Source organism: Perca fluviatilis, chromosome 1 (genome assembly GCF_010015445.1).
Source record: "Perca fluviatilis chromosome 1, GENO_Pfluv_1.0, whole genome shotgun sequence".
NCBI lineage: Eukaryota > Metazoa > Chordata > Actinopteri > Perciformes > Percidae > Perca > Perca fluviatilis.
In genome coordinates this window covers 3,971,271-3,998,710 of record NC_053112.1, presented here as the reverse complement: position 1 = coordinate 3,998,710, position 27,440 = coordinate 3,971,271, and the positions used below count along the sequence as shown (strand labels likewise).

Genomic DNA, 27,440 nt, shown 5'->3' with positions numbered 1-27,440 from the left:
TCAGAGCAGACTAGGCTTTTGTGGTAGAAGGGCTTAGAGAGACAGGCACTAAATAAGAGCTGCCTCAGACAGAGGGTGAATTAAGATATATTCAGACAGACAGACGGTGAGGAAAATTAATTTCTTCAACATTAAAGTAATGTAAAATATCCATACTTACTCTCCCAGTCTTCCTGTGAGCCCAGTTAAGTGAAATAAAGAGAGGGAAAAAGAGCAGGTTATTAATATTAACTCTACACAGCTCACAAAAGGAGCATGAAGTCAAAGTCCAACCTCAGGATTGCCCCCTTTATTCCCTCTTTCAACTGATGCCCAGACTGCCTTTTAATGAATTATTAGATAGCAAGTCATAAAACCCAGATTATTCAACACTCTGCCACGTCAGTTTGGACTAACCTGTATTTCTTTTGGGTTTCTATTAGAAAGAGGGATTTGATGATACAAAGTCACTTTTTATTTCAGCTCCTTGTAACATTTCCTCGTGTGTGATGTTTGTTCTTCACTTCTACAGTGAGAGCAGCTGGGATGTTATGCAGAATGGAAAAGTTGTTTAGCCGGCTGTGGATCCAGAACTTTACACCTTGGTAAGATGATGGCTCACTTTCCAAATATCTATATCTACCACTCACTTGCTTGCACTCTGGTTTCAAAAGGAGTCTGTCCCCCTACAACTAATGGTTCAAAGAGCGAGGTTTAAATGCACTTTTTTCATTTAAAAGGAACACGCCACAATTTGTTAAAATAGGGTTATTCTACCATCTACTCTATAATGATATCGTGGCAAAATGCAATTTTGCATGCATTGTCTTAGTAATGTAGTGGGCCGCTGAGTAGCTTAGCAAGGTGCATGAATGGAACAATGTTGCCGCTAGCATTGCGGAGTAAAAGGACCAACAACAACAAAAAAAAAAAAACCTAATTACTTCTTTGATAGGCCGTCTACAACGAAAAAAAAAATAGCAATGCAGAATAAGACTAATGATTCCTGGAGACAGATATTGATTTGGGACTATATTGGGTGGAGTAGGCTATAGCCAAAGCGCGCTACTTAAGATACAGTCGCAGAGCTCCATACTCGCACAAAGTCACCCCTTCTGGGTTACTGACACCAAATGCTGCCCTGATTTCCTCTGAACTCCAGCGGGTCAGCGTACCGCTGTCTCTCCAGTCACCCAGAAACAGTGACTTCCCTCGACGCTTTATTTAAATAACTCCAACACACATATCCATTATAACATTAACTGGAACTGGTGGTAAGAGATCGAGGTTAACAAGCTTCGCTGACCCCGCTGTCACTACAATAACACACCGCCATTTAGCAGGAAGAGGGGAGAGGAACAACAAGTTGAACCTGCAGGCCCTGGAGAGCTCTATTAGGGCAGCGCGCTTTGGTAGTCCAGTAACCCAGAAATTGCTGACTTGCATTCAGGTATCAAGCAATCGTACGTCTGCCGTGATCAGACGGGCCCTCCATCTAGCCTACAGCGGTCGGAGTCTAAGACAGGCAGGTCATGGTGGCAGTAACCGTGCGGCGCACCTGGTCACTTGCAACTATCCATACATTCTTTTTGTAAAACGCTCCACATTTAACCCATACATAGTTGTTTTCTCGCATAAAAAGTCTCAGAAGTGAATTTTTTTGATATAATAGTGAGTGACCAATGTATACAATTCCAAGATCTGCTAGAATCTATTCAGAAGACTACCTGATCTCAGATCAGTGGGTGTAGCCTATGTAAAATGTTGGGGCTGACAAAGAGTAGAGACTAGAGCCAAATAAGGAGCAGAGATTTGCCCATTTCAGAGGCAGTTTCTAATTGTGAAATTTGCAGCCGAAAGAGGTATGTCAATGGGATTTTGAGGTTCTATGTATGCTTCATTTACCCACCGGCCATTCAAATATGACAGGGAAGTAAAATCGGTTTTGCATTCTACCACCCTTTAAACAACTCAAAATCACGTAAACTCCATAACAATACATATGCTTTTGAAGTATGAAGAATGCAGAACCAGATCTCTGCTATTCCATTGCACAAAATTCACTTCAGAAACTTCTTTATCAGAAATCAACCATATAAAGCTCAAATATGGGGCAGCTGCATTTACTTAAAATGGATGGCTAATTAGAATTTTCTCCTCACTCAAGGCCGGAGTTAGTGCCGGTGTTGGTGCTGCCTGCTACATCGGGCCGCTTCCCCGATCAAGTAGTGTCAGCAGCTTGTTACTCGCACTTTTACCGCAGAGTCTCGCAGGTTCCAGCTAATCTTTAATGGGTATGTGTTGAGTTATTTAACAAACAATCGGGGAAATAACGCTTTGTCCGCGAAGCCCATTGATAGAGCCGCTGTGAGGATGGAGAGTCCATCAATGAGAGCTAGCCACTTCCTAACTCTGACATTCACAAAAATACATTCAATTGAAATCCCAAATCGACAAGTGTTAGCTAAGCTTTCAGGCGACCTGAAAGGAACCTGTAATATTCATGCCGCGGATTCCAACGTTCAAACTGTAAATATATAATTTTAGTTATAAGGAAGTGAGCAAGCTACGTATTTCCCCATTGTAATGAATGAGACATATAGCAAGCAGCTGCTCGGGTCTCCTACAAAGACTTCTGCTTCATAAAATGCCTAAAATCAAATCGACACAACGTTAGCTTTAAAGACATTGGGGAATGATGTTATATAAGTGGCGGATCTAAATTCAAACCATAAATATCATATTATAGTTATAGCCGGTGAAAGCTGGTCAAAGGAGCCCCGTATGCAGTATCCACAAAGGGCAGGACTTTGCCCCTGGGTATTGGAGCCCAGGTACTGGCCACCAGCTTCGGCCAGACTGTATGGAGCTCCTAGTCCGACACGGCCTACCAACAATTTGGTAATTAGCCATCACCCTTTGTAAAACAGCCCATATTTCAGCTTTATATAGTTGATTTCTCGCTAAAAGTCTCAGAAGTGAATTTGGTAATGAAACATTGCAGGTCTGGAATATGAGATTCTGTCGCCTCTGTAATGTATGTGTATTGGGATTCGGCCAACCAATCAGCTGGCTCTAATGTCTGCGATATAGTCAGCTTCAACCAATCCACAAGAGTCTATCTAAACATTCAAGGACCATACCCATATTTAAGAAAAGCTCTTGTTACAATAGGGCTAAAAATAGGATGCATAAGGGCCAATAGTATCAACCAGGGCCATTGCCCAAATCCAATGTTACATACCCCATTAGGAGACCATATGAACAGTGTGAAATAATTCCTATATAATCATTCTATTAATTTCCTTTAAGCACTTCCAGGTAAATCATTTCAACATAACATTTCTATTCTAACGCGATTTTCAGTTAACTCAGTGGGTCACTGGGATCAATGGGAAAAATGGATCACCAGAGTTAACTGACTTCATGGAGGTGATCAGTGTTCTGATGTGTCTTTACCCGACAGCACCTGGACCTTTGAGAGCCAGACATGGACCCCCCCCCATAGTGTACGAGCACAAACCCCCTCTCTCAGATCACAGCCAAATAAATATGTAATTAAAAAACAGTAGAGATACTACTAAGAAAAAAGACCAGTAAATTAAATCAGACCTACAAATGGGCTCCAAACAGTGATGAACAGTTTATACACATTTTAAACTAAAATGAAATAAAACATGCAACAAACAAACATCTCAACATTGTCCATCCACACATCTACCTCTGCTAAAAAATCCTGCATCCGGGTCACGGGGAGCAGCTCCAGCAGAGGGACCCCAAACTTCCCTTTCCCGAGCCACATTAACCAGCGCTCCAACTGGGGATCCTGAGGCGTTCCCAGGCCAGGTTGTAGATATATAATCCCTCTACCTAGTCCTGGGTCTTCCCCGAGGCCCTCCCGCTGGACGTGCCTGGAACACCTCCTTAGGGAGGCGCCCCACGGGGCATCCCTTACCAGATGCCCGAACCACCTCAACTGGCTCCTTTCGACGCTGAAGGAGCAGTGGCTCTATTCCAAGCTGCTCACGATGACTGAGCTTCTCACCCCATCTCTAAGGGAGATGCCAGCCATCCTCCTGAGGGAAACCCATTTTGGCCGCTACCCTGGATCTCGTTCTTCAGTCATGACACAGCCTTCATGACCATAGGTGAGGGTAGGAAAGAAAACTGAATGGGTAGCTTGAGAGCTTTTCCTTCTGGCTCGCTCTCTTTTCCGTCACAACGCGAGGCGTAAATTGAATGTAATACCCGCCCCTGCTGCGCCGATCCACCAATCTCCTGATCCATTGTCACCCTCACTGGCAACAAGACCCCAAGGTACTTCACTTCTTCTTGGGGTAAGGGGACTCATTCCCTACCTGGAGTAGGCACTCCATCGCTTTCCTGCTGAGAACAGTCTGTTGTGGCACATATTGCATAAAAAATTTTAATGCTGAAAAAACAGTATGCCGAAGTTGCCAAATTGCAATTGTTAAACTGTTCAACATGGTGCTGACATCTGGCTGCTTTCCTGATGCCTCGGAACCAGGGGCTGATCACCCTAATCCACAAAAATGGAAATAAATCAGACCCCCAATAACTACATATACATATACATATATATATATATATATATATAAAAATATATATTCTGTAGTATCCTATATTCAAGGATACTAACCTTTACTCAAGAAAAAACCTACTTAGTAAATACCAAATTGGCTTTCTTCCAAGTTACAGAACCTCTGATCATATATACACCTTACATACTTTAGTTAACAAACATGTCCACCAAAAAGTGAGGGGAAATATTTGCTTGTTTCATCAATTTAAAAGCCTTTGACTCCATTTGGCATGAAGAACTTTTTCTTCAAAATCCGTCAAAGTGGAATCAAATGTATGTACAAGCACAATCAATGTGCTGTGAAAATTAATAATCAAAGAACAGAATATTTTTACTCAAGAATGCGGTATGAAGCAAGGATGCTGTATAAGTCCTACATTACTCAACCTGTACATAAATGAACTTGCAGACCAGTTGGACTGATCAGCAGCTCTAGGTCTCAAACTCTTAGACACAGAGATTAAATACCTGCTTTATGCAGATTACCTTATTTTGTTGTCTCCAACCAGAGATGGTCTTCAACATAACCTCTCCATTCTGGAACAATACTGCCATAACTGTAGCTGGATGCCAGCCGAACTTAGCCCCCCCCTACATTACAATCTGGTCGGAAGTTCGGTCTGGACTTGCTCCGTTGAGAAGCAATTATTGCCGCAATCAAATTGTCAGACAGATGATCAACAGCAACAGAATCAACCACGTCACCAAAGAACACTTGGGTTGAATTTGTTTACAGGTGGCTGCCGGCTGGAGAATTGAGATGTGTAGATCTCCACCATCGCGTCTGTTCCAGACGATATCGACAGCGCATTCATTTTAAAATCCTCAGCAGAGGAGCCTCAATAACTGCCTGGAAAGCACGGTAGCGCGTTATATGGTGGAGAAAGATAGAGAGAGACTGAAGAGAGAGAGCGTTATATGGTGGAGAAAGATAGAGAGAGACTGGAGAGAGAGTTGAGTTATGGTGGAGAGAGATAGAGAGAGAGAGCGTTATATGGTGGAGAGATAGAGAGAGACTGGGAGAGAGAGAGTGTTATTATATGGTGGAGAGAGATAGAGAGAGACTGAGAGAGAGTGTTATATGGTGGAGAGACATAGAGAGAGACTGGAGAGAGATTGTTATATGGTGGAGAGACTGAGAGAGGAGCGCAGCGCTAGAACAAAGCCGTGAATCAGAGAAATAAAACGTGTTTTCGACTGTAGCGAGCATGTCACTATCACTAACGTTATCCACATTCATATTTACACGCAACAAATGATATATCTAGCTCTTTTCCTGGTTCGGTTGGAACACGCCCCATAATCACAGCCCATTGGAGCGGTTTCAGACTCACATTCTGACTAGAATCTGAGTAGGACCACGTCAGGCTACCATAACTGGGCATTGGAGGTCAATTTCAAGAAAACTCAAATTATGATCTTTCAAAAAAAAGCCAATGTCTTGAAACCAAACACCATTTTACTTTGAATAACACCCAAATTAAACACACACAAAATTATACTTACCTTGGTCTGACCTTATTGGCATCAGAACATTTCAATAAAGCCATACATTCACTCAACGAAAAAGCACACAGGGCAATGTATGCATTAAAAACCAAGCTGTTCAGCATTAACATTCCAATTAGAATCTGGACTAAAATATTTGATAGTGTAATAGTACTGCTAGCACTATATGGCAGGCCTTCCAGAAAAATGCGTTTTCTTGTGATTGTTGCAGACAAAAATCCTTGGTTATGCGGCACGTTTTCTTAAAAAATGTGATGGAATATGTGGGATATTTATGCAATTTTATGCGATGAAATTGCGGGAACTTGCAAAAATTGCGGGAACTTGTGAAAATTGCGAGATGATGAAAAAGAGAAAAAAAAGTGATTCCCCCAACACCCTGCTTTTCGATGATGTTCACGTCGCGTAATTACGTCACTTCATAACGTTCCCATGGCCACAGGGGAAACTGGCTGCTCTTGTGTGAAGTAAACGCAACATTTTTCAACTTTCCACTAAGATATATGTGACTTTTTTGCAACGAAAATGCGGGGATTATGAAATCATGCAAGCACCGCATATTTTGCACAGAAATCGACAATTTATGCCCGAAAGTGCGGCGTATTTCAAAAAATGCGGTCCCCGCATAAATATGCGGACTTTGGCTGATTATGCACTGAATTATGCGTTTCGCCATAATTGCGTTTTCTTTGAGGTACTGATATTGATGTGAAATTTGGGGCCCACTCAGTAGATTGGAGCATGACTCCTGGGATAAACACCCAATATAGACCCTACACACAGAATTCTGTAGAAGAATTCTAAACGTTCAAAGGAAAACCCCAAATAACGCCTGTCAAGCAGAACTGGGACGTTTCCCATTACTGCTAAATTTACAGAAACAAGCTATTACATTTTGGACACATCTTAATTTAACCAAAAGACACACTTCATTTCAAAGCACTATAAACCCAAGAGCTGAGTCCTGAAAAACCTCAGTCAGCTGATGGTGAAGCTAACCAATGAGGCTCCCATCAGCACTGGTTCAAAACAACTCAACAGAACAAAACAGATTGTGAATCATTCAAAAGATCAATATTTAGAACATTGGAAAAGTCTAACAAAAACACAAAGTAGACTTAATTGTTATTTGACTCTTAACAGAATATAAATTGGCTTAATATCTGCACACTGTCTAAAGCAGAGACGGATCCTGACTAAATACAGGCTCAGTGACCACCAACTGGCCATAGAGACAGATTATTCCTAAGAAATATATGTTCCCATGCACGAAAAGTCACCAAACTTTGCACACAAGTCCAGTCCTGTGCCAAACTTAATCAGTGTGATTTATATGCTAATAGTCCTGATAGTGGCGCTACAGCAGCCATGTAAAAACCTAAACTTTAAAAATTCATAACAAATCCACCGTACATGCTACAATGTCGCAATTTACGTCAAACTGTAGCCCCAATAGAGGAGAAAATATAATCAGCTTTTACCCAGTAGCTGTTATGAAGTCCATCACTCTACTTTTTGCAAAATCTGCAAAACTTCTTAAACCTATCTCCTCCCAATTGTTTTTGGCTCTGTTGACACCAAATGTAGGGAATTTCATCTCCAGACTGTTCTTGACAAATTTACTATTCAGAGTTTTGATATATTTGTAATAAAACATTTTACTGGATACAGTAGTGTAAAAAAATTCAGCAATTTCTTCAAAACTAAACCTTTGATGTTCATGGATAAAATTCACAATATCATGAGGTCACTGTTGATTTAGTGTGCAAAATGTCAGAATTTTTTTTTATGTTTGATTTGTGTCCTCATCTACACCATTACAATCAATGCAAAATAGAGCATCTTTTTAACATCAGTTTATCACTAATTGATCTAGCAGAAAATAAATTACAGGCATCTCATCGCATCTATGTTGTCCAAACAAAGTACAAAAATTCTCTAAATTTTCTAGTGAGAAATGACTTTTTGACAGTAGTTTAAAATGCTGCATTTTCATGCAGTCTGCCCCCTTACATATCAAATATTGTGAAGCCAGTTGTGTCATCACCCAAATAATAGCTCCCTGAGATCAGCACCTGGCTATGGCGACAAGGTTCTGAGTTTCCCCGCGCACAACTTACCAACTCTATACCTTACGTAGCCCTGTTCCGTGGACATAACCACGGTGATGTGAAGGAATGTCTCTGTTTGGCACCTATGCTGACAGAACCCTTGACATTTTCTCTTCTTCTCCATCCACCGCTTTTTCCTTTTCCTGCGCAGGCGGCTATAATTAATTTTGGTATTGTTTGTTTTCTTCTGTAATTACTGGAGTTATCTGACTGTGCCTCCTGTTCTAGTCTGACTCAGTCAGTCTGCTCTCCAGCTCTGTGGAGATGGTGGGGGTAAAGGTCTCCATCTAGTGGACTGATAGCACAACTACAGCTCATCTGTGGGTTCTCTGCCTTACACATGTTGGAACCATGGTTACAGCTGCTCAACCATCTCTAACTGTCCATGACTTTCTCCATGTCATTGCACTCAGATCAGTCCAGCACTGTGTGTGTGTGTGTGTGTATGTGTGTGTGTGTGTGTGTGTGTGTGTGTGTGTGTGTGTGTGTGTGTGTGTGTGTGTGTGTGTGTGTGTGTGTGTTTTGTGTTGTGTTGCAGCCCAGAGCAGCAGCACAGACCAGACTCTCCTGAACCTGAACCAGCTGTGTGTCCATCAAGAGCCACCAGTCCATGGATCCACCTTAAGTGTTTAAAGGACAGCTTCCTGCAGAGACTCAGTAAGTCAACATAGTCCCAGCTTTAACACTGCATCATGTTCTGTACATGTTCTAACAATGTGGTTGTTGCTTTTCATATATAACATTCAGAGGATACCACTGGATCAAGACAAGTCATTGTGGTTTCTCAAACCTCCTGTGGATTTTAAATATAAAACTGAAATATAATTCATTTTGCTGCATATTTCCTCATCTATAAACTCAGAAACTCAAACTGTTGTTGTAAAGTACCCTTCTGCCATTTAGTGGCTCTTATTTTGGCATTCTGTCCCTAAAAAAAGTTTAAATCGAAAATCCAATTGGGGATTAAGAAAAGTTAATGAAGTTGAGACCCATGTTCATTTGTGACAATTAATAATAATAATAATAATAATAATACATTTTATTTATGGGCGCCTTTCATAGCACTCAAGGTCACCTTATAGTTAAAACAAGCAAAAATACAGTTAAAAAGGCAAATATAATTAAAACAAATACAGTTAAAAAGGCAAATATAATTAAAACAAACATTTAAAAGATTGAGATAGAAAAAATTAAAATGAAGCAATCTATCCATTATTTTGATGGAGAGTGTATCATGTGGGGTAGGCCTTTCGGAAAAGGTGGGTTTTGAGGGAGGTTTTAAAGGTGGGCAGAGACTCTATGGTACGGATGGAGAGTGGGAGGGAGTTCCAAAGGCGATGAGCAGAATGGCTGCAGGCTCTAAACCCCATTGCGGGCAGAAGGAGTGGAAAGCAGTGAGGAAGAGTTGAATCAGAGTGTTCTGGATGGAGCATGGGGCTGAAGGAGTTCAGAAAACATGTATGGAGGCGGCAGATTATGGAGGGCGTTTTGATGGTGAGAAGAAGAATATTTAAGTCAATACGTGTATTGGACAGGGAGCCAGTGCAGTGGGGTGGAGTAATGTGTTCAGTTGTTGGGGTTCTGGTGATAATATGGGCAGCTGAGTTTTGGGCCAATTGGAGTTTATAGATGGACTTGTAGGGTAAACCAAAGAGGAGGGTGTTACAATAATCAAATCGGGAAGTGACAAGAAGCGTAGATGAAAGTACAGTATTATTGGGTGTAAGTGATGGATGAAGATGGTGTATGGTGCGTAAGTGAAAACAAGCAGACTGGGTGAGATTATTGATGTGTTTTTCAAAAGAAAGTATGTATATCGAGGATGACACCGGAGGCTCTTGACATGAGTGGAAGAGGGGACATTGGAATTGTGATGAGTGAGAAATTGGGACATTTTGCTAGGGTGGATTTGGAGCCAACAAGGAGAATTTCTGTTTTGCTACTGTTTAATTTGAGAAAGTTATGAGTGAACCAGGTTTTAACTTTGTTAACAGTCAGACAAGGAAGACGGAGGGAGTATGGAAGTGGGTTTGGTGGACAAGTAGAGCTGGGTGTCATTTGCGTAGCAGTGAAATTGAATATTGTATTTCCTGAAAATAAAACCTAGAGGAAGTAAGTAAATTATTAAAAGGAGGGGCCCCTGGGAACATCACTGGTAACTGGGGAGGGTTGTGATTGAACATTTTTAAGTTGTACAAACTGAATGCGGCCAGAGAGGTAGGATGTGAACCACTTGAGTGATGTATTGATGACACCAATGGAGGCTAGATGGTCCAAGAGGATATTGTGAGAAATTGTATGAAAGGCAGCAGTCAAATCAAGGAGGATGAGTATGGTGAGAAAACCTGAGTCAGTGGCCATCCCATCAGTAGGTCATTGGTGATCTTGACTAGTGCTGTTTTTTGTGCTATGGAGAGGGCAAAAACCAGATTGAAACTGTTCATAGAGGTTATTGTTAATGAGATAATTATGGACCTGTGCGAGCACACCGTTTCTCTAGGGTTTTGAGATAAATGGCAGGTTGGAGATCAGTCTATAATTATTTAGGTCTTTGGGATTTGCATCAGGTTTATTAAGTACAAGGGTGATAGCAGCAGTTTTGATAGAGGAGGGAACATGAGCAGAAATAAAAGATGACTGGATGATGTTAGTTATAAGGAAGAGAGGGAGGGTAGACAGGTTTTAACTAGGTGGGTTGGCAGGGGGTCAAGCTGGCAGGTGGATGATTTTGATTTTTGGACAATATCAGATATTTCATTGATTTTTCAACTTTAGTTTTGAAAAATGACATAAAACTATTACATTGAGAAATTGAATACAGGTGGGATGGGAGAGTATTCGGAGGTCATCAAATTGTACTAATTATGGAAAACTGAGTGTTCCCTTCGCCAGATGATATTAGATAAGTGTAGTATTTGGATTTTGCTATAGAGAGGGAATCCTTATAGTGCAGCATCTGGTTGTCATACATGTCCTTATGTACAACTAGTCTGCTTTTTTTGTAGAGACATTGCAGGCTCCGTCCTTTTACTTTTAACTGACGTAGAGCTAGTGTGTACCATGGGGCAGAATACATAAAAGAAACAATCCGGGTTTTCAGAGGAGTGTCCAAGAGATTGTGGAGTCCATCATTGTACTGTGAAACCAGGTCGTCAGTGTTGTCTGATTTGTCAATGGGAAGATTGTTAATTCCAACAGAGAGAGCGGGTAGATCAATGTTCTTGATGTTTCGAAATTAAATGGAGCGAGGTGGATTTGTTTTAGATGGTGGTAAATTGACATTAAAAGAAATTACAGTGCCTTGCGAAAGTATTCGGCCCCCTTGAACTTTTTGACCTTTTGCCACATTTCAGGCCTCAAACATAAAGATATAAAACTGTAATTTTTTGTGAAGAATCAACAACAAGTGGGACACAATCATGAAGTGCAACGAAATTTATTGGATATTTCAAACCTTTTAAACAAATAAAAAACTGAAATATTGGGCGTGCAAAATTATTCAGCCCCCTTAAGTTAATACTTTGTAGCGCCACCTTTTGCTGCAATTACAGCTGTAAGGGTCCGCAGGGTATTTTTCTATCAGTTTTGCACATCGAGAGACTGACATTTTTGCCCATTCCTCCTTGCAAAACCGCTCGAGCTCAGTGAGGTTGGATGGAGAGCGTTTGTGAACAGCAGTTTTCAGTTCTTTCCACAGATTCTCGATTGAATTCAGGTCTGGACTTTGACTTGGCCATTCTAACACCTGGATATGTTTATTTGTGAACCATTCCATTGTAGATTTTTTTGCTTTATGTTTTGGATCATTGTCTTGTTGGGAAGACAAATCTCCGTCCCAGTCTCAGGTCTTTTGCAGACTCCATCAGGTTTTCTTCCAGAATGGTCCTGTATTTGGCTCCATCCATCTTCCCATCAATTTTAACCATCTCTTTTTCCTGTCCCCCGGTGTGGGCGAAAAAAAGCCGGCCCAAACCATGATGCTGCCACCACCATGTTTGACAGTGGGGATGGTGTGTTCAGGGTGATGAGCTGTGTTGCTTTTACGCCAAACATAACGTTTTGCATTGTTGCCAAAAAGTTTGATTTTGGTTTCATCTGACCACAGCACCTTCTTCTTCACATGTTTGGTGTGTCTCCCCAGGTGGCTTTTGGCAAACTTTAAACGACACTTTTATGGATATCTTTAAGAAATGGCTTTCTTCTTGCCACTCTTCCATAAAGGCCAGATTTGTGCAGTATACGACTGATTGTTGTCCTATGGACAGAGTCTCCCACCTCAGCTGTAGATCTATGCAGTTCATCCAGAGTGATCATGGGCCTCTTGGCTGCATCTCTGATCAGTCTTCTCATTGTATGAGCTGAAAGTTTAGAGGGACGGCCGGTCTTCGTGAATTTGTAGTGGTCTGATACTCCTTCCATTTCAATATTATCGCTTGCACAGTGCTCCTTGGGATGTTTAAAGCTTGGGAAATCTTTTTGTATCCAAATCCGGCTTTAAACTTCTCCACAACAGTATCTCGGACCTGCCTGGTGTGTTCCTTGTTCTTCATGATGCTCTCTGCGCTTTACACGGACCTCTGAGACTATCACAGAGCAGGTGCATTTATACGGAGACTTGATTACACACAGCTGGATTCTATTTATCATCATTAGTCATTTAGGTCAACATTGGATCCTTCAGAGATCCTCACTGAACTTCTGGAGAGAGTTTGCTGCACTGAAAGTAAAGGGGCTGAATAATTTTGCACACTCGCCTTCTTTTAAGTTTTTTATTTGTTAAAAAAGTTTGAAATAGCCAATGAATTTCGTTCCACTTCATAATTGGGACCCACTTGTTGTTGATTCTTCACAAAAAATTACAGTTTTATATCTTTATGTTTGAGGCCTGAAATGTGGCAAAAGGTCGAAACGTTCAAGGGGGCCGAATACTTTCGCAAGGCACTGTAACTTATGGTCAGAGATGGGCAAGTCAGATGCAGTACAATTGAAAGGGGTTAAGCCAGAGCAACATATGAGGTCCAGGATGTGTCCTTTGTTGTGTGTGGGAAAGTCAGTGTGCTGTTGTAATCCAAAACTGTCCAGTACTGAGGAAAAGTCCCTTGTGAGAGTGTTGCTAGTATTGTCAATATGAATATTAAAATCACCCACAATTATGACATTAGGGGACATGGAACAGAAAGATGTTAAGAAGGAAGAAAAATCAGTTAAAAAAGTATTATTGTTGGACTTGGGTGGGCGATAGCTAGTGGCTAATATATTAGGGACTGACCCACTAATCTGTAGAACTATGGATTCAAATGAGTTGGAGGGAGGGGCAGTAACAGTGGCCACTCTCCATTTGTCCTTGTACAGCATTGCAACCCCTCCCCCTTGACCTGACGCGTGGGATTGACAGGTGTAAACAAACCCAGGAGGTACAGCCTCGTTGAGCTGTGTGTAATCATTCTGCCGCTGTCAGGTTTCAGTCAGGCACAAGAAATCAAGGTTTTGTTCTGTAGAAGAACGTAAATCAGGGGACCCTTGTTAGTGAGCGAGCGGATGTTGAACAGCCCCACAGAGACACTGCTGGAGGAGGAAACAGGAGTTGAGATTAATAATATGTCACTTTATTGTTAAAGTTGTTCATTTATTTTATTTATAAAATTATATATGCAGATTTGTGTTCTCAGAAGTTTGATAAATGTCCAGTGCACTAAAATTTATTTTTTTTTAATTTAAGTTTATTTGACAAAGTTTATTTTCTTCTTACCTGTTTTGTTTATTTAATATATTTTTTATACATTATTTATACAAGATATGTTTTTACATTATACACTTTTAATTTAAGTATACAAGTGAAGATTGGTGTTCAATAAATGTTTTTGTTGAGAACTTTTGTGTATCTTAAGTAATTATAAATTTATTTTTTTATTAGTGTTACATTTTATCTTTCAAATAGAGGTTTAAAAACAAGCACATATCGACCAAATATCGGCCAAAATAAATCGGCAGCATTTATCGGCCATCGGCTGACCCTGATTTCTAAAGATTGGCATCGGGCAGAGAAAAACCCATATCGGTCGACCTCTAATCAGAACTGTTGCTGCTCTGAGACATTTGTGTTACAGTTTTACTTCAGTTTGACAGAACTGTCTGATTTTAGCAGGAAACCATGATGACGGCAGTGGACCTTTTCAACACTCTGGAGGATTTAAAAGAAGATGAATTTAAGCAATTCAAATGGTTTCTGCAGCAGCAGGACATCCTGGAAGGCTACCAAAGCATCAAAGTGTCCAAGTTGGAGAATGCAGAAAGACAGGACACAGTGGATGTGATGGTTAAAACCTTTCAACTTCATGGAGCTCTAAAGGTGACCAAGAAGGTTTTAGAGAAGATCAACAGGAATGATCTGGTCCAGAGTCTGCCAGACACCAGCTCAGGACCAGAAGGTCAGTCAATCTTTTTAATATGTATTTTCAGTCAGAAAGACTGGGGAATGAAGTGTGCTTTTGCATCACAGTGACATACTGTATGTAATGGGTTGGCTGACTGTGAGGAGTATTTGTGTGTCTTTTAATTTAATTTAATTTAATTGTAACAGTACATTATTTTCGGGTGAGTGGTTTTGCTGTTCATGACAGTAATTCGTCAATGATAATTTAAATGTTACTATGGATTTCCACACAGAGTCAGTGAATGTCAATGATGCTGGAAAGGCTTCAGAGAACAGAGGAACTCCCTCCTCTCAGAGCAAAGGTAAGCTGCTGTATTCTCTGGTAAGTATGGAAGCCCTGAGTGACAAAGTGTACTTTTAAAGCTTGAAAAAATATAGTTCAAGTAGGTTAGTGACTCCATTCTCCAAGAAGTTAATTATGGTGTACTACAATTGTTACCTCGTAAGAATTTTAGCTCCATGACAAGAGAAAGTGTTGACATATGAAAGCATCAAACATACATTTTAGATGAAGGAGATGAGCAGATATCCAGTAGCTCCTCGTCCCCGTTTGCTCAGCGCCGTTAAAGTGCATGTACGCAGGACGCAGGAAGTTTCTACCTGGAAGGTATTGGAAACAAACACTGTGTTTGGGTCGATAGTGAAAATAAATGATCTCCATTTTTGTTTCAGTGGATGCCAGTGGTGATGAAAAAAGTGATTTGTTTGTCAAGTGTGTTGTTAATTGTTAAAAACATTCCATGTTAAATATTTAAATAGTTGATTATTTTCTTAAGACACTGTACGTCAGATGTGCTGTGCAAAGCATTTTAATGCAAAGGGCCTTTCTATTAGATGCAAATAAAATCGGTTCAAATTGGTAATAATAAAGCCACTTGGAGTAGGTGGCTCAGTGTTGAGCTAACCGAGGATCAGCCATAAACTGTGTTGTACAGCGATGAGCAACTTCACAGCTTCCTCAAGTTTAACACAACTTAACCCCTGCTATGACATGAACTTCCACGATGACCTTCGAAGTCACTGTTCCATTATCTTTAATGTGACTATTATTTGCCACTGTTCATTACACCCCCAACCGGCCCTGTCAGACACTGCCTACCAAGAGTCTGGCTCTGCCAAGGTTTCTTCCTAAAAGGGAGTTTTTCCTTGCCACTGTCGCAATAGCCACTGCTAATGCTTGCACTTGAGGGAATTACTGTAATTGTTGGGGTTTTGGAATTTATAGAGTGTGGTCTAGACCTACTCTATCTGTAAAGTGTCTCGAGATAACTCGGTTATGATTTGATACTATAAATAAAATTGAATTGAATTAATTTATACATGTGTTGGGGACAAGCACTTGAGGTGAAACCAAATAGGCTTTCTCCAACAGACTTTCCTTCTGTATCATACAAAGTGGCATTGACAGGATGAATTCATTCAATTGTATTTATAGTATCAAATCATTACAAGAGTTATCTCAAGACACTTTACAGATAATTTACAAAGACACAAACATTTCCCACGAGCAAGTATTTCGGTGCATCAGTGGTAAGGACAAAACGTCCTGTTAGCCAGAAACGTCGGACAGACCCAGGCTCTTTGTGGGCGCCACCAAGCCCAGTTTGTTTTGTGTCTAGTTCTGATCATTCGGTGTCTAAAATGATGATAATAAAACTTCAGAAAATTGTTATGATGGTATCAGTGAGTAGTGTGAGATTAAAAAGGCAGTGCTGTGCACATGCTTGAATATAAATTGGAAGTTACTCATCAGCTGGTTTCAAGCAGCTGATGGTGAATCAATGCAAGCATCACTTCAATGCTCTGCCCAAAATAATACAGAGACATTACTGACTGTATAAAATATGTTTGGTTGACCATAATGATATTTTAGATGGCTACATTTTATGTTATTTAAAAGGTAAGATATTTGAGTAGATGGTTATTCTCAGGAAGCCAATTATTTAGTAAAAGAGTATGTGTGTACTGATTCTGAATCTGTAGACAAACATCATCATACTTTATATTTTCTATTTTTGTTTTCAACACAGACGGGATTGTTCCAGTACCAAAGCCACCACGACACATCTCATATTATCAACAAAAGCTTCGGCCAAACCTCCAAAATGAGTTTTTGTGTGCACAAGAGGGTTGGGCACAGAACAAAGATGGGCGACCTCTGGATGATATCTACACAGATCTGTACATCAAAGCTACTGGTGATGTACACATCAACACACAGCATGAGGTCAGGCAGATTGAGACAGTGAAGCCAACAGATACAGAGACAACAATTACACCTTGTGACATGTTCAAACACCCTTCTGTAAAAAAGAGACCCATAAGAACAGTACTGACCAATGGAATCGCAGGAATTGGAAAAACATTTCTTGTGCACAAGTTTGTGTTGGACTGGGCGGAAGGAAGAGCCAATCAAGATGTGCATCTCGTTTTCCCCTTCACCTTCCGCCAGCTGAATTTAAAGAAGGGGGAAAAGTGGTGTTTGGCAGAGCTCATTCATGAATGTATCTGGGAGACCAGAGACATCAAGGAAGAAGCTCTTAATCACATTTTTACAGCTCTGCAGTCATCAGGAAACACCAACTATGACAGGAGCGAATTCAAACTTCTGTTTGTTTTGGATGGACTGGATGAGAGCCGCCTTGATCTGGACTGCTCCACCAATTAAAACCAGACAGTTAAAATTGATGTGACAGCGCCGACCTCAGTGGACGAGCTGCTGACAAACCTCATCAAGAAGAAACTTCTTCCCTCTGCTCGCATCTGGATAACCACACGACCTGCAGCAGCCAATCAGATCCATTCTGATTTTGTAGACATCATGACGGAGGTCAGAGGGTTCACTGACCCACAGAAGGAGGAGTACTTTAGAAAGAGATTCACAGATCAGGAGCGGGCCAGCAGAATCATCTCCCACATCAAGACAACACGAAGCCTCCACATTATGTGCCACATCCCAGTCTTCTGCTGGATCACTGCTACAGTTCTAGAGGAATTGATCAAAACCAGAGAGGGAGGAGAGCTGCCCAAGACCCTGACTGAGATGTACGCAGAATTCCTGGTGTTTCAGATTCATCAGACAAAAGAGAAGTATGACCCAGAAGAGTGCATTCAGTACATTGAGTCATTAGCAAAACTGGCTTACCATCAGCTGGAAAAGGGCAACCTGATCTTCTACGAGAAAGATCTAGAAAAGAGTGGCATTGATGTCAGTGGAGCCTCAGTGTGCTCAGGAGTGTTCACAGAGATCTTCAAAGAGCAACGTGGGAGGAAGGATGATAAAAAAAAGATGTTTAGCTTCATCCATCTGAGTGTTCAAGAGTTTCTGGCTGCTATTCATGTAGAGAGCGAAGTCATTAACAGAAACAAGAATGTGATGTTCGGGCAAAGTATCTTCAAAAAAGTGTGGGAAGTTTTCAGCAGAACATCAACGACAGAGGTCCACAGGTTTGCTATTGACAAGGCCTTACAGAGTCCAATCGGCCACCTGGACTTGTTCCTTCGCTTCCTCCTGGGTCTTTCTCTGCAGACCAATCAGGATCTTCTCAAAGACCTGCTGGCTCAGACAGGAAGTAGCTCACAGACCAATCAGGAAACAGTCAACTATATCAAGAAGAAGATCAGTGAGAATCTGTCTCCAGAGAAAAGCATCAATCTGTTCCACTGTCTGAATGAACTGAATGAGCATTCTCTAGTGGAGGAGATCCAACAGTACCTGAGTTCAGGAAGTCTCACCACAGATAATCTGTCTCCTGCTCAGTGGTCAGCTCTGGGCTTCATCTTACTGTCATCAGGAAACAATCTGGACGTGTTTGACCTGAAGAAATACTCTGCTTCAGATGAGGCTCTTCTGAGACTGCTGCCAGTGGTCAAAGCCTCCAAAAAAGCTCTGTAAGTGCACAGATTACTGAAGATACTAACTATATCAGATGTGTAGGGTTATTCTCAACTAATTAATCTTTTAGTCAACTGATTGTCAAGATTTAGTCAACAAATTGATTAGTTGATCAATTGAAAAACCTGCAAATTGTTTTTTTCAGCTTCATTGTACCTCCACAGATTAAAGCAGCCAAATGAAGAAAAAATCATCTGCCACTTTGTAGTTCATTTGAGGTTGAAATTAATTAGTGTGAATGATTGTGATCCAACAGATGTGACTACATTTTTTGAAATTTCCTTTAATAGTTTCCTGACTCCAGTAATATACACAATCCAAGACATAGATTTGTTGTTTGAATCATTAACTCAGTCTGGACAACCGTAGAAATGTTATGTGTTGTAGCTGTGTACAGAAAGTCATTTCAAATACAGAAGGGAAGTTGCTTTCTACTGCACTGAAGAGTCCACACTGTAAACTGGAGACTCTCAGGTAAGGAATAATAAAGCTTTGAAGGGTGATCCATTGTATTACATTTTATTTAGCTGATGTTTTTATCCAAAGTGAATTACAGTGACGTTCAAGTGCAGTGAACCATGTAGATAAAACTAAGAAAAGCAAGAATCACATAGAAGTACATTAGCTTCAAATAAGGTAAAATACATCATGTACGTGCAATTTCCTTTATAAAAGCACCATCTTCTTAGGTGCAGTTGGAAGAGATGTGTTTTTAGCCTGCATTGGAGGATGTGTAGACTTTCGGCTGTCCAGATGTCAAGGAGGAGCTTGTTCCACCATTTAGGAGGCGGGACAGCAAAAGGTCTGGATTACGTTGAGTGACTATAGGTGTCCTTCACGGTGAAGGAGCAGCAAGCATATTGACCAATGGCAAGAGCCTGGACCAGAAACTGAGGGTCAGAAAAGGCTGTATCCTTCTGAGGTTGTATCTACATGATTGTGTTGTTGCAGCAATGTTGGCAGTGAGGGAGAGTTGGCCGTTGAGTGTCACACCCAGGTTCCTAGCAGTCCTGGTGGGGACTACCACAGAGGTGTCGATCTGGGTGGAAGAGCCCTTCCCTGGAAGGAAAAGCAGCTCAGTCTTGTGTGTGGACATTCAATGAGAGATGTCAGTCAGACAGGCAGAGATACTTGCTGGTACTTGTGTTTCAGACTAGGGAAAAGAGAATTAATCAGGTGTCATCTGCATAGTTGTTGTAGAAAAAAAAGCCATGTGAGTGAAAAAGTTGGTGTACAGAGAGAAGAGGAGGGGGCCCAGGACAGAACCTTGAAGGATCCCATTGTGAGTGGAGGGTTATGGTACAGATTCTCTCAAAGTTACCCGGTAGGTGCAGTCTTTAAGGTAAGATTTGAGCAGAGTGTGCCGAAACTGAGACACAGATCCTGAAGGGTGAAAATGAGGTTCTGGTGGTTCACTGTTTCAAATGCAGCAGAATGGTCCAGAAGTATAACCACAGAGGGGAGAGAGGCTGCTCTAGCAGTTTCAAGCTGCTCAGAGACAGAAATGAGGGCAGTTTTAGTTGAGTGGCCTGCCTTGAAACAAAACTTGTTGGGATCAAGAAGGTTGCTCTGGTGGAGATAGGAAGAGAGTTGGTTGAAGATAGCACATTTGAGTGTTTTGAAGAAAACGGAAGAAGAGAGACAGGTCTGTTGTTGTTAACTTCAGGCAGGGTGAGTGTGGCTGTTTTTGGAGATGGGTCACTGTCGCTTCTTTGAGAGAGTCCAGGAAACAGCCGGTTGACTAGGTGGTGATAATAAGATGAGTGAGAAAAGGGTGACCCAAGTCTTTCACAAGGTGTTGTCATTCACCTGAGTAACAACGATCTCACTGATACAGGAGGGAACCTGAAAAAGAATGTAATTAATATCAAATACATTTAGTTTTTTTTACATGTGTTCTGTACATATTTTTTAGGCTGAGTGGCTGTAACCTGTCAGAGAGCAGCTGTGAAGCTCTGTCCTCAGTTCTCAGCTCCAAGTCCTTTAGTCTGAGAGAGCTGGACCTGAGTAACAACGACCTAAAGGATTTAGGAGGAAAACTGCTTTCTACTGGAGTGAGGAGTCCACACTGTACACTGGAGATTCTCAGGTCAGGAATAATAAACCTGTAAAGGGGGAACTAGATCTTTCACACTGTTTTCATGTTTCTTTAGACAGTTAACCACTTTATTTTATTAAAGTAGCTGCTATCTAAATATAAGTGTGAGTAATATCAAATAAAGATAGAAATGTTTTTAACATATGTTCTGTCCAAAATATTTAGGCTGAGTGGCTGTAATCTGTCAGAGAGAAGCTGTGAAGCTCTTTCCTCAGTTCTCAGCTCCAAATACTCTAGTCTGAGAGAGCTGGACCTGAGTAACAATGACCTAAAGGATTCAGGAGGGAAGCTGCTTTCTACTGGAGTGAAGAGTCCACACTATACACTGGAGATTCTCAGGTCAGGAAAAATTAACCTGTAAAGTGGGAACCACATCTTTCACACTGTGTTTTCATTTTTCTTTAGACTGTTAACCACTTTATTTTATGAAAGTAGCTGCTATCTAAATATAAGTGTAAGTAATATCAAATACAGATAGAAATGTTTTTATAGTTGTTCTGTTCATATTTTTAGACTGAGTGGCTGTAACCTGTCAGAGAGAAGCTGTGAAGATCTGTCCTCGGTTCTTAGCTTAGAGTCCTCTAGTCTGAGAGAGCTGGACCTGAGTAACAACAATCTGAAAGATTCAGGAGGAAAGCTGCTCTCTGCTGGACTAAAGAATCAATGCAACAGGTACAACGCTTTTTTTGGAACTTGATGCCAGGGGTCCTCGACCATGCATCAGACATTTGACGAGTAGGGAGTGAGACTGTGTTGAAAAAGGAGGAACTGGAGGTTGTGAAGTTTGCCCTATACCTCTATACATAAAATAATATATGAATTCACAACGCTATGCACAGCATAGATACACAGAAAGACAGAGAGAGAGAAAGACAGAGAGAGAGAGAGGGAGAGTGAAACAGAGAGAGAGAGAGAGAGAGAGAGAGAGGTAAACCAGGTTAACATCTATTTTCTTTCTGTCTCTCTAACTTTCCCATCTCAGATTATTGTCTCTCCCTTTAGACCCAAAGGTCAGAGTGTGTTTTTAATGGTGGATTTTGTGTTATCTTGTGTGATGACTGGACTTCTCTGACTGGTTGGGGTTGGGCCTCCTGTTCTAGTCTGACTCAGTCAGTCGAGTAACCCCTGACTGCAGTACGCAGATCGAGGAGTGGCTCAATGTGGGTGGAGCTAAACGTGTGACTCCGCCCACTTGCCAAATAGCGGAGTGGAACCAAAACACCTACCGGGAAATTTTGTAGACCACCGGCCGGCAGCCAGCGTCCGTCCGCGGGCAGCTAGCGGGCAGCCAGCGGGCAGCCAGCCGGCAGCAGGCGTCCGTCCTCTATGGAAAGCCAAAAGGGTCACAATTCGTCACAATTCGCACGGCGTTTTGAACGGCGTTTGTGGCGCCACCTGGCGTTTATTAAACGCCACTACACGTCTAATAAACGCCACCTGGCGGTTAATAAACGCCACCATGCGTGTGACGTCACCAGGCGTTTAATAAACGAGATGCTTATTAGACACCTGGTGGCGTTTTGATAATCAACTCCGCCCTGTGGCTTTCACAGCCAATAGATTTGAACTCTAATCACCCAATCAGTAAAGAAGGAGGTCAGGCAACGCTAATCAAGCACGGATCTCCTTTGCAGCTTGTTTAAGTAGCCCAAAGAAAATGCACAACTTTGTAGTATGTTACTTTTGTATTGCCAGACATCAGTAGGCACTGGGTGCTCATACTTTATTTAATTAATCAACCCAAATCATCCTCCTAAAAATGTAATAAAAAGTGGTGAGGAGCTATTTTCATTATTATCTTCTTAAATTTAGTAAGCCCTGTCACACTAAAAACTGACTAAACGCTGTCACACTAACAACCTAATGGCATCACGTCTGCCTTTTATTGTACATTTTATCTGGGTCTATTGTTAAAAGGGTTTCAGATATGGTGATATTTAATTGCTGCAAAAACCAGTCTATTACTAAAAGACCAAGAGAGGGGTTAACATGAAGAGTAAGCAGATTTTCAAAAATACTGTACTCTTAATTCAACTACTAGGAACCAAAGAGTAGCTTACCAGAAAATCGGACAACTCTGAAAATCTTGACAAAAAGGATTAATAGTTTCTTTAAAGGGCATGTAACAATCAAACCTAAATATTATTATAAATCTTATTTAATTACTACAAAACAATGCTAGTTTGGGACAATTTAAGACAGTCACAGCTGTCTTGCATACAGTCAGTTAAATAAGAATTAGTTATCTCAATAAAAACTAAATTAAAATTATAATGGCAGCATAGGGCACTATCACCATTTATTTGAATTCCAGTAAGCGCAATTGACCTGAAGATGGCTAGATATATTAATTCTTTCCTCTACTTTCATATCTTTATGCAAAAAACACCCACCAGCGCTCTATATAAAGCAACTAAATTAAACATACGTGTCATACTTCATTTGACCTTTCAGGAGACTTACCTTGACACAGGAACAGCAGGTGTCAGATCCCTCAACACACTCAAATACTATGGTTTATGATCTTGACTCAATTGGACATTAAGTTGTAATAATAAATCATTATAAGCATTTTAATTTATTTTTATTCCATGCATTACTAAAAATGTAAAGCTGAAAAATGTACTGACAAACACAAAAGCATGACAGATATAAAACATGACATTTATTAAATAACATCAAAAATCAGCAGCACTAGGGTGCAAGTAGTCCTTTGTGCATAGTTTCTGGTATATATTTAATTTTTATATTTATATTTATAATTATATTTAAAGGACCACGGATACATCACAGTGCTTTGCTGTCACCATTTTTGTGTCTGGTCAAAACTAGGGGACCTACATCATATCAACCACAACAGCTAGAGGAGACGGATATGTGATACACACAAGAGAATACGCGGAAAAAATAGTTTTTGTCCGGTAACCCAACCGTCAGCCCTTAACGAACAACTTGCTAGTTAACATTACTAGCACGATCAATCTAGACTTAACCACCACAAAAATAACACTGTTGATTATTGATGACTTGCATGTCCCGTTATCACATACTGTACATTTGTTTTTCTTCAACTGCCATATCTTGGTGTCATTTACCTCTCCTGCAACAGCGTATTGATGGGCATCTGTACTCATGAGATACTCCAGTGTATGGGGATGTATTATGTACAAGTTAATGTTAAATGTGTCAGGAAAAGTAAGTTTGGGCTGACGTATGGCTGGGCAATTTATATATAAATTTTAGAGTATCGTTCACTATGTTTGATGTTGAGATGGAAAAAAATGTGAAAGGTCCAGTGGAGGCGAGTTAAGCAGGAATGGTTCAGGAGGTTCTTTTCTTGACTGCCATGCAGGGCTGCGATGGAGAGCTGACAGTCAAGTGACACCTTTCAAAACAATGGATGACCCCGCAGCCTCCTCGGGAAAAGTTGAACTGGATCAGCACTGTTTCGGAGAATGTGATCTCCCTTACAGGAAGTTGTAGATGGAGCGGATGAGGGGAGTCACTAGGGTACAGAGAGAAGATGACATTAGTGGAAGTGACAGACATTCAAAGTTCACTGGGTAATCTGCCACACAATTTAACTTGATAGCAGCCTAATATGTCAATCATCGTCTTTCTGTACTTTTGTTGGAAGGTCATGACCTATCAGCCAATGTAATTACAATCCCAGGTAGAGGGGCGGGGCTTAGCTGTAACCTGCAGAGATCCAGTCAGAGAGACAGAGACGCTAAGTGAACGGACTTTGTGAGGTTTAGTAGGTTGTAGAAGGACATTATTATCCATTACTGAGGCTGACAACCAGTTATGCTGTGTTTTGGCATATTGAAATCGACAAGAGGTAAATATACATGTGCATGTGTGTGATTATATATGCTGTAATTAAGTGTTGTAGTATCTATTGTGTCACTAACTGTGAATAGCAGTTAGCGATAGCACAATTTCCATTAGCATTGTTTTCGTAGCATACTGTTAGCTTTGCATGTGAAATAATTGAGACAAGCTACCGATAATTCGCCGTGAAATAGTGGACGGACCTGCTTTCTCAGTTAATTTATTTGATTCAGGAGACGGACATTTGTGACTGTAAAAGAGAGAGGATCGGGGAAGCTCCTCTGGACCACACAGAGAGCGATCTTCCATCCTGCTGGTGTGATGTAGACTGTCGCTGCTGTTTTCTGTTCTGCTGATCTTCCTGCTGTGGTTTACCCGGTGCTCTGTCTGCTGCCATCGCCAAGTTCGCCTTTATATCCCCTTGACTGGGATTCGTGAGTACTGAGTATATTGCACGTGGATTTTATTTTATTGGTTGTGTAAACAAGTGAAACGGCCGTCACATTTTTAGGCCTCCTCTCCCAAGCTTCTATTCAGGCCTGCAACAGGGTTTTTTTTTGTTTGTATTTTGATTGCTGAGTATGAATGTGTGAGTGTAGATAACTATTCAGGTTTACATGTCAAAAGGATTTATGCATTTATTTTTTTGAAACCTAAGCAGAGGTAACAATTTATAGAATACTCTGAAAGCTATATTGAGGCAACATTATTTTGGGTGTCATAAAAAATAGGGAGTTATTTATACTGGCCTCACTTGTTTATGTTTCTAATACACCATACATGTGTTTATTATTTTTGTACTTTAACTAAATAAATTCCCATATCTAGGTTTATAGTATTTAAAGTATCATTTTTGGGTCTTAGATTTTGTACATGAGGTTTCGTTCTGAGTTACAATATAAAAGAGTAATCAAGGTTAACACAAAACTTACCTAATTCATATTGGAGGCACCGCCAGTTATTTTAATAATATTGAGAAACATAGATTGCTAACAGAAAATCAAAGAATGAAAACTTCCAGCCGAGGATTGTTTGAATTGTGAAAGCTATAATGGAAAGTTTCCCACACAGCGCCAAATGTTAGACAGTGTATCAACTGCACGGCAGTGACAGGATCAATGAAAACAAACGCACAGATAATTTTTCTTCTTCATGTATGCCCATTTATCTTTGTTTCAAAATTAGCCAGTCACAGGTACTCTGGGGCACAGGCATCTGTCCTACACTATATGTCCTACACTATATACTCCATACAGACAGAAACAGAAACTTACAAAAGAACAGGGATTTCTCTATTTTCTAAGTTTGAGTGGATGGAATGACCGATATCTTGTGTTGCTTGTACGGAAGTGAACTTTGAATGTCTGTCACTTCCACTAATGTCATCTTCTCTCTGTACCCTAGTGACTCCCCTCATCCGCTCCATCTACAACTTCCTGTAAGGGAGATCACATTCTCCGAAACAGTGCTGATCCAGTTGAACTTTTCCGGGGAGGCTGCGGGGTCATCCATTGTTTTGAAAGGTGTCACTTGACTGTCAGCTCTCCATCGCAGCCCTGCATGGCAGTCAAGAAAAGAACCTCCTGAACCATTCCTGCTTAACTCGCCTCCACTGGACCTTTCACATTTTTTTCCATCTCAACATCAAACATAGTGAACGATACTCTAAAATTTATATATAAATTGCCCAGCCATACGTCAGCCCAAACTTACTTTTCCTGACACATTTAACATTAACTTGTACATAATACATCCCCATACACTGGAGTATCTCATGAGTACAGATGCCCATCAATACGCTGTTGCACGAGAGGTGAATGACACCAAGATATGGCAGTTGAAGAAAAACAAATGTAGAGTATGTGATAACAGGACATGCAAATCATCAATTATCAACAGTGTTATTTTTGTGGTGGTTAAGTATAGATTGATCACGCAAGTCAGGTTAACTAGCAAGATATTCGTTAAGGGCTGACGGCTGGTTAACATTACGGACAAAAACTATTTTTTCCGTGTATTCTCTTGTGTGAATCACATATCCGTCTCCTCTAGCTGTTGTGGTTGATATGATGTAGGTCCCCTAGCTTTGACCAGACACAAAAATGGTGACAATGTGATGTCACGTGGTCCTTATAAATATATACCAGAAACTATGCACAAAGGACTACTTGCACCCTCGTGCTGCTGAATATTTGATGTATTTAATAAATGTCATGTTTTATATCTGTCATGCTTTTGTGTTTGTCAGTACATTTTTCAGCTTGACATTTTTAGTAATGCATGGAATAAAAATAAATGAAAATACTTATAATGATTTATCATTACAACTTAATGTCCAATTGAATCAAGATCATAAACCATAGTATTTGAATGTGTTGAGGGATCTGACACCTGCTGTTCCTGTGTCAAGGTAAGTCTCCTGAAAGGTCAAATGAAGTATGACACGTATGTTTAATTTAGTTGCTGACTGTATGCAAGACAGCTGTGACTGTCTTAAATTGTCCCAAACTAGCATTGTTTTGTAGTAATTAAATAAGATTTATAATAATATTTAGGTTTGATTGTTACATGCCCTTTACAGAAATTATTAATCCTTTTTGTCAAGATTTTCAGAGTTGTCAGATATTCTGGTAAGCTACCATTTGGTTCCTAGTAGTTGAATTAAGAGTACAGTATTTTTGAAAATCTGCTTACTCTTCATGTTAACCCCTCTCTTGGTCTTTTAGTAATAGACTGGTTTTTGCAGCAATTAAATATCACCATATATCACCCTTTTAACAATAGACCCAGATAAAATGTACAACAAAAGGCAGACGTGATGCCATTAGGTTGTTAGTGTGACAGCGTTTAGTCAGTTTTTAGTGTGACAGCACTTATTAAATTTAAGAAGGTAATAATGAAAATAGCTACTCACCACTTTTTATTACATTTCTGGGAGGATGATTTGGATTGATTAATTAAATAAAGTATGAGCACCG

The 27,440-nt window shown here is 40.5% G+C and overlaps 1 protein-coding gene and 1 long non-coding RNA gene across 2 annotated transcripts in view; both read left to right on the top strand.

The window, feature by feature from the left end:
- The window catches only part of LOC120568386 (NACHT, LRR and PYD domains-containing protein 12-like), a 251,224-nt gene extending 229,804 nt beyond the window's left edge, over positions 1-21,420 (top strand). The window contains 7 exon segments of the mRNA XM_039815892.1: positions 8,741-8,859; positions 14,345-14,630; positions 14,869-14,937; positions 16,666-18,526; positions 20,446-20,619; positions 20,794-20,967; positions 21,142-21,420. Coding sequence (XP_039671826.1) covers positions 14,354-14,630; positions 14,869-14,937; positions 16,666-18,526; positions 20,446-20,619; positions 20,794-20,967; positions 21,142-21,325 — 2,739 coding nt within the window. The 5' untranslated portion in view covers positions 8,741-8,859; positions 14,345-14,353 and the 3' untranslated portion in view covers positions 21,326-21,420.
- Positions 21,421-24,240: 2,820 nt separating this feature from the next.
- LOC120568400 lies at positions 24,241-26,690 on the top strand. Its single transcript, XR_005640719.1, has 3 exons — positions 24,241-24,469; positions 24,696-24,896; positions 25,867-26,690. It is a non-coding gene; the product is annotated as an uncharacterized LOC120568400 (long non-coding RNA).
- Positions 26,691-27,440: the final 750 nt, after the last annotated feature.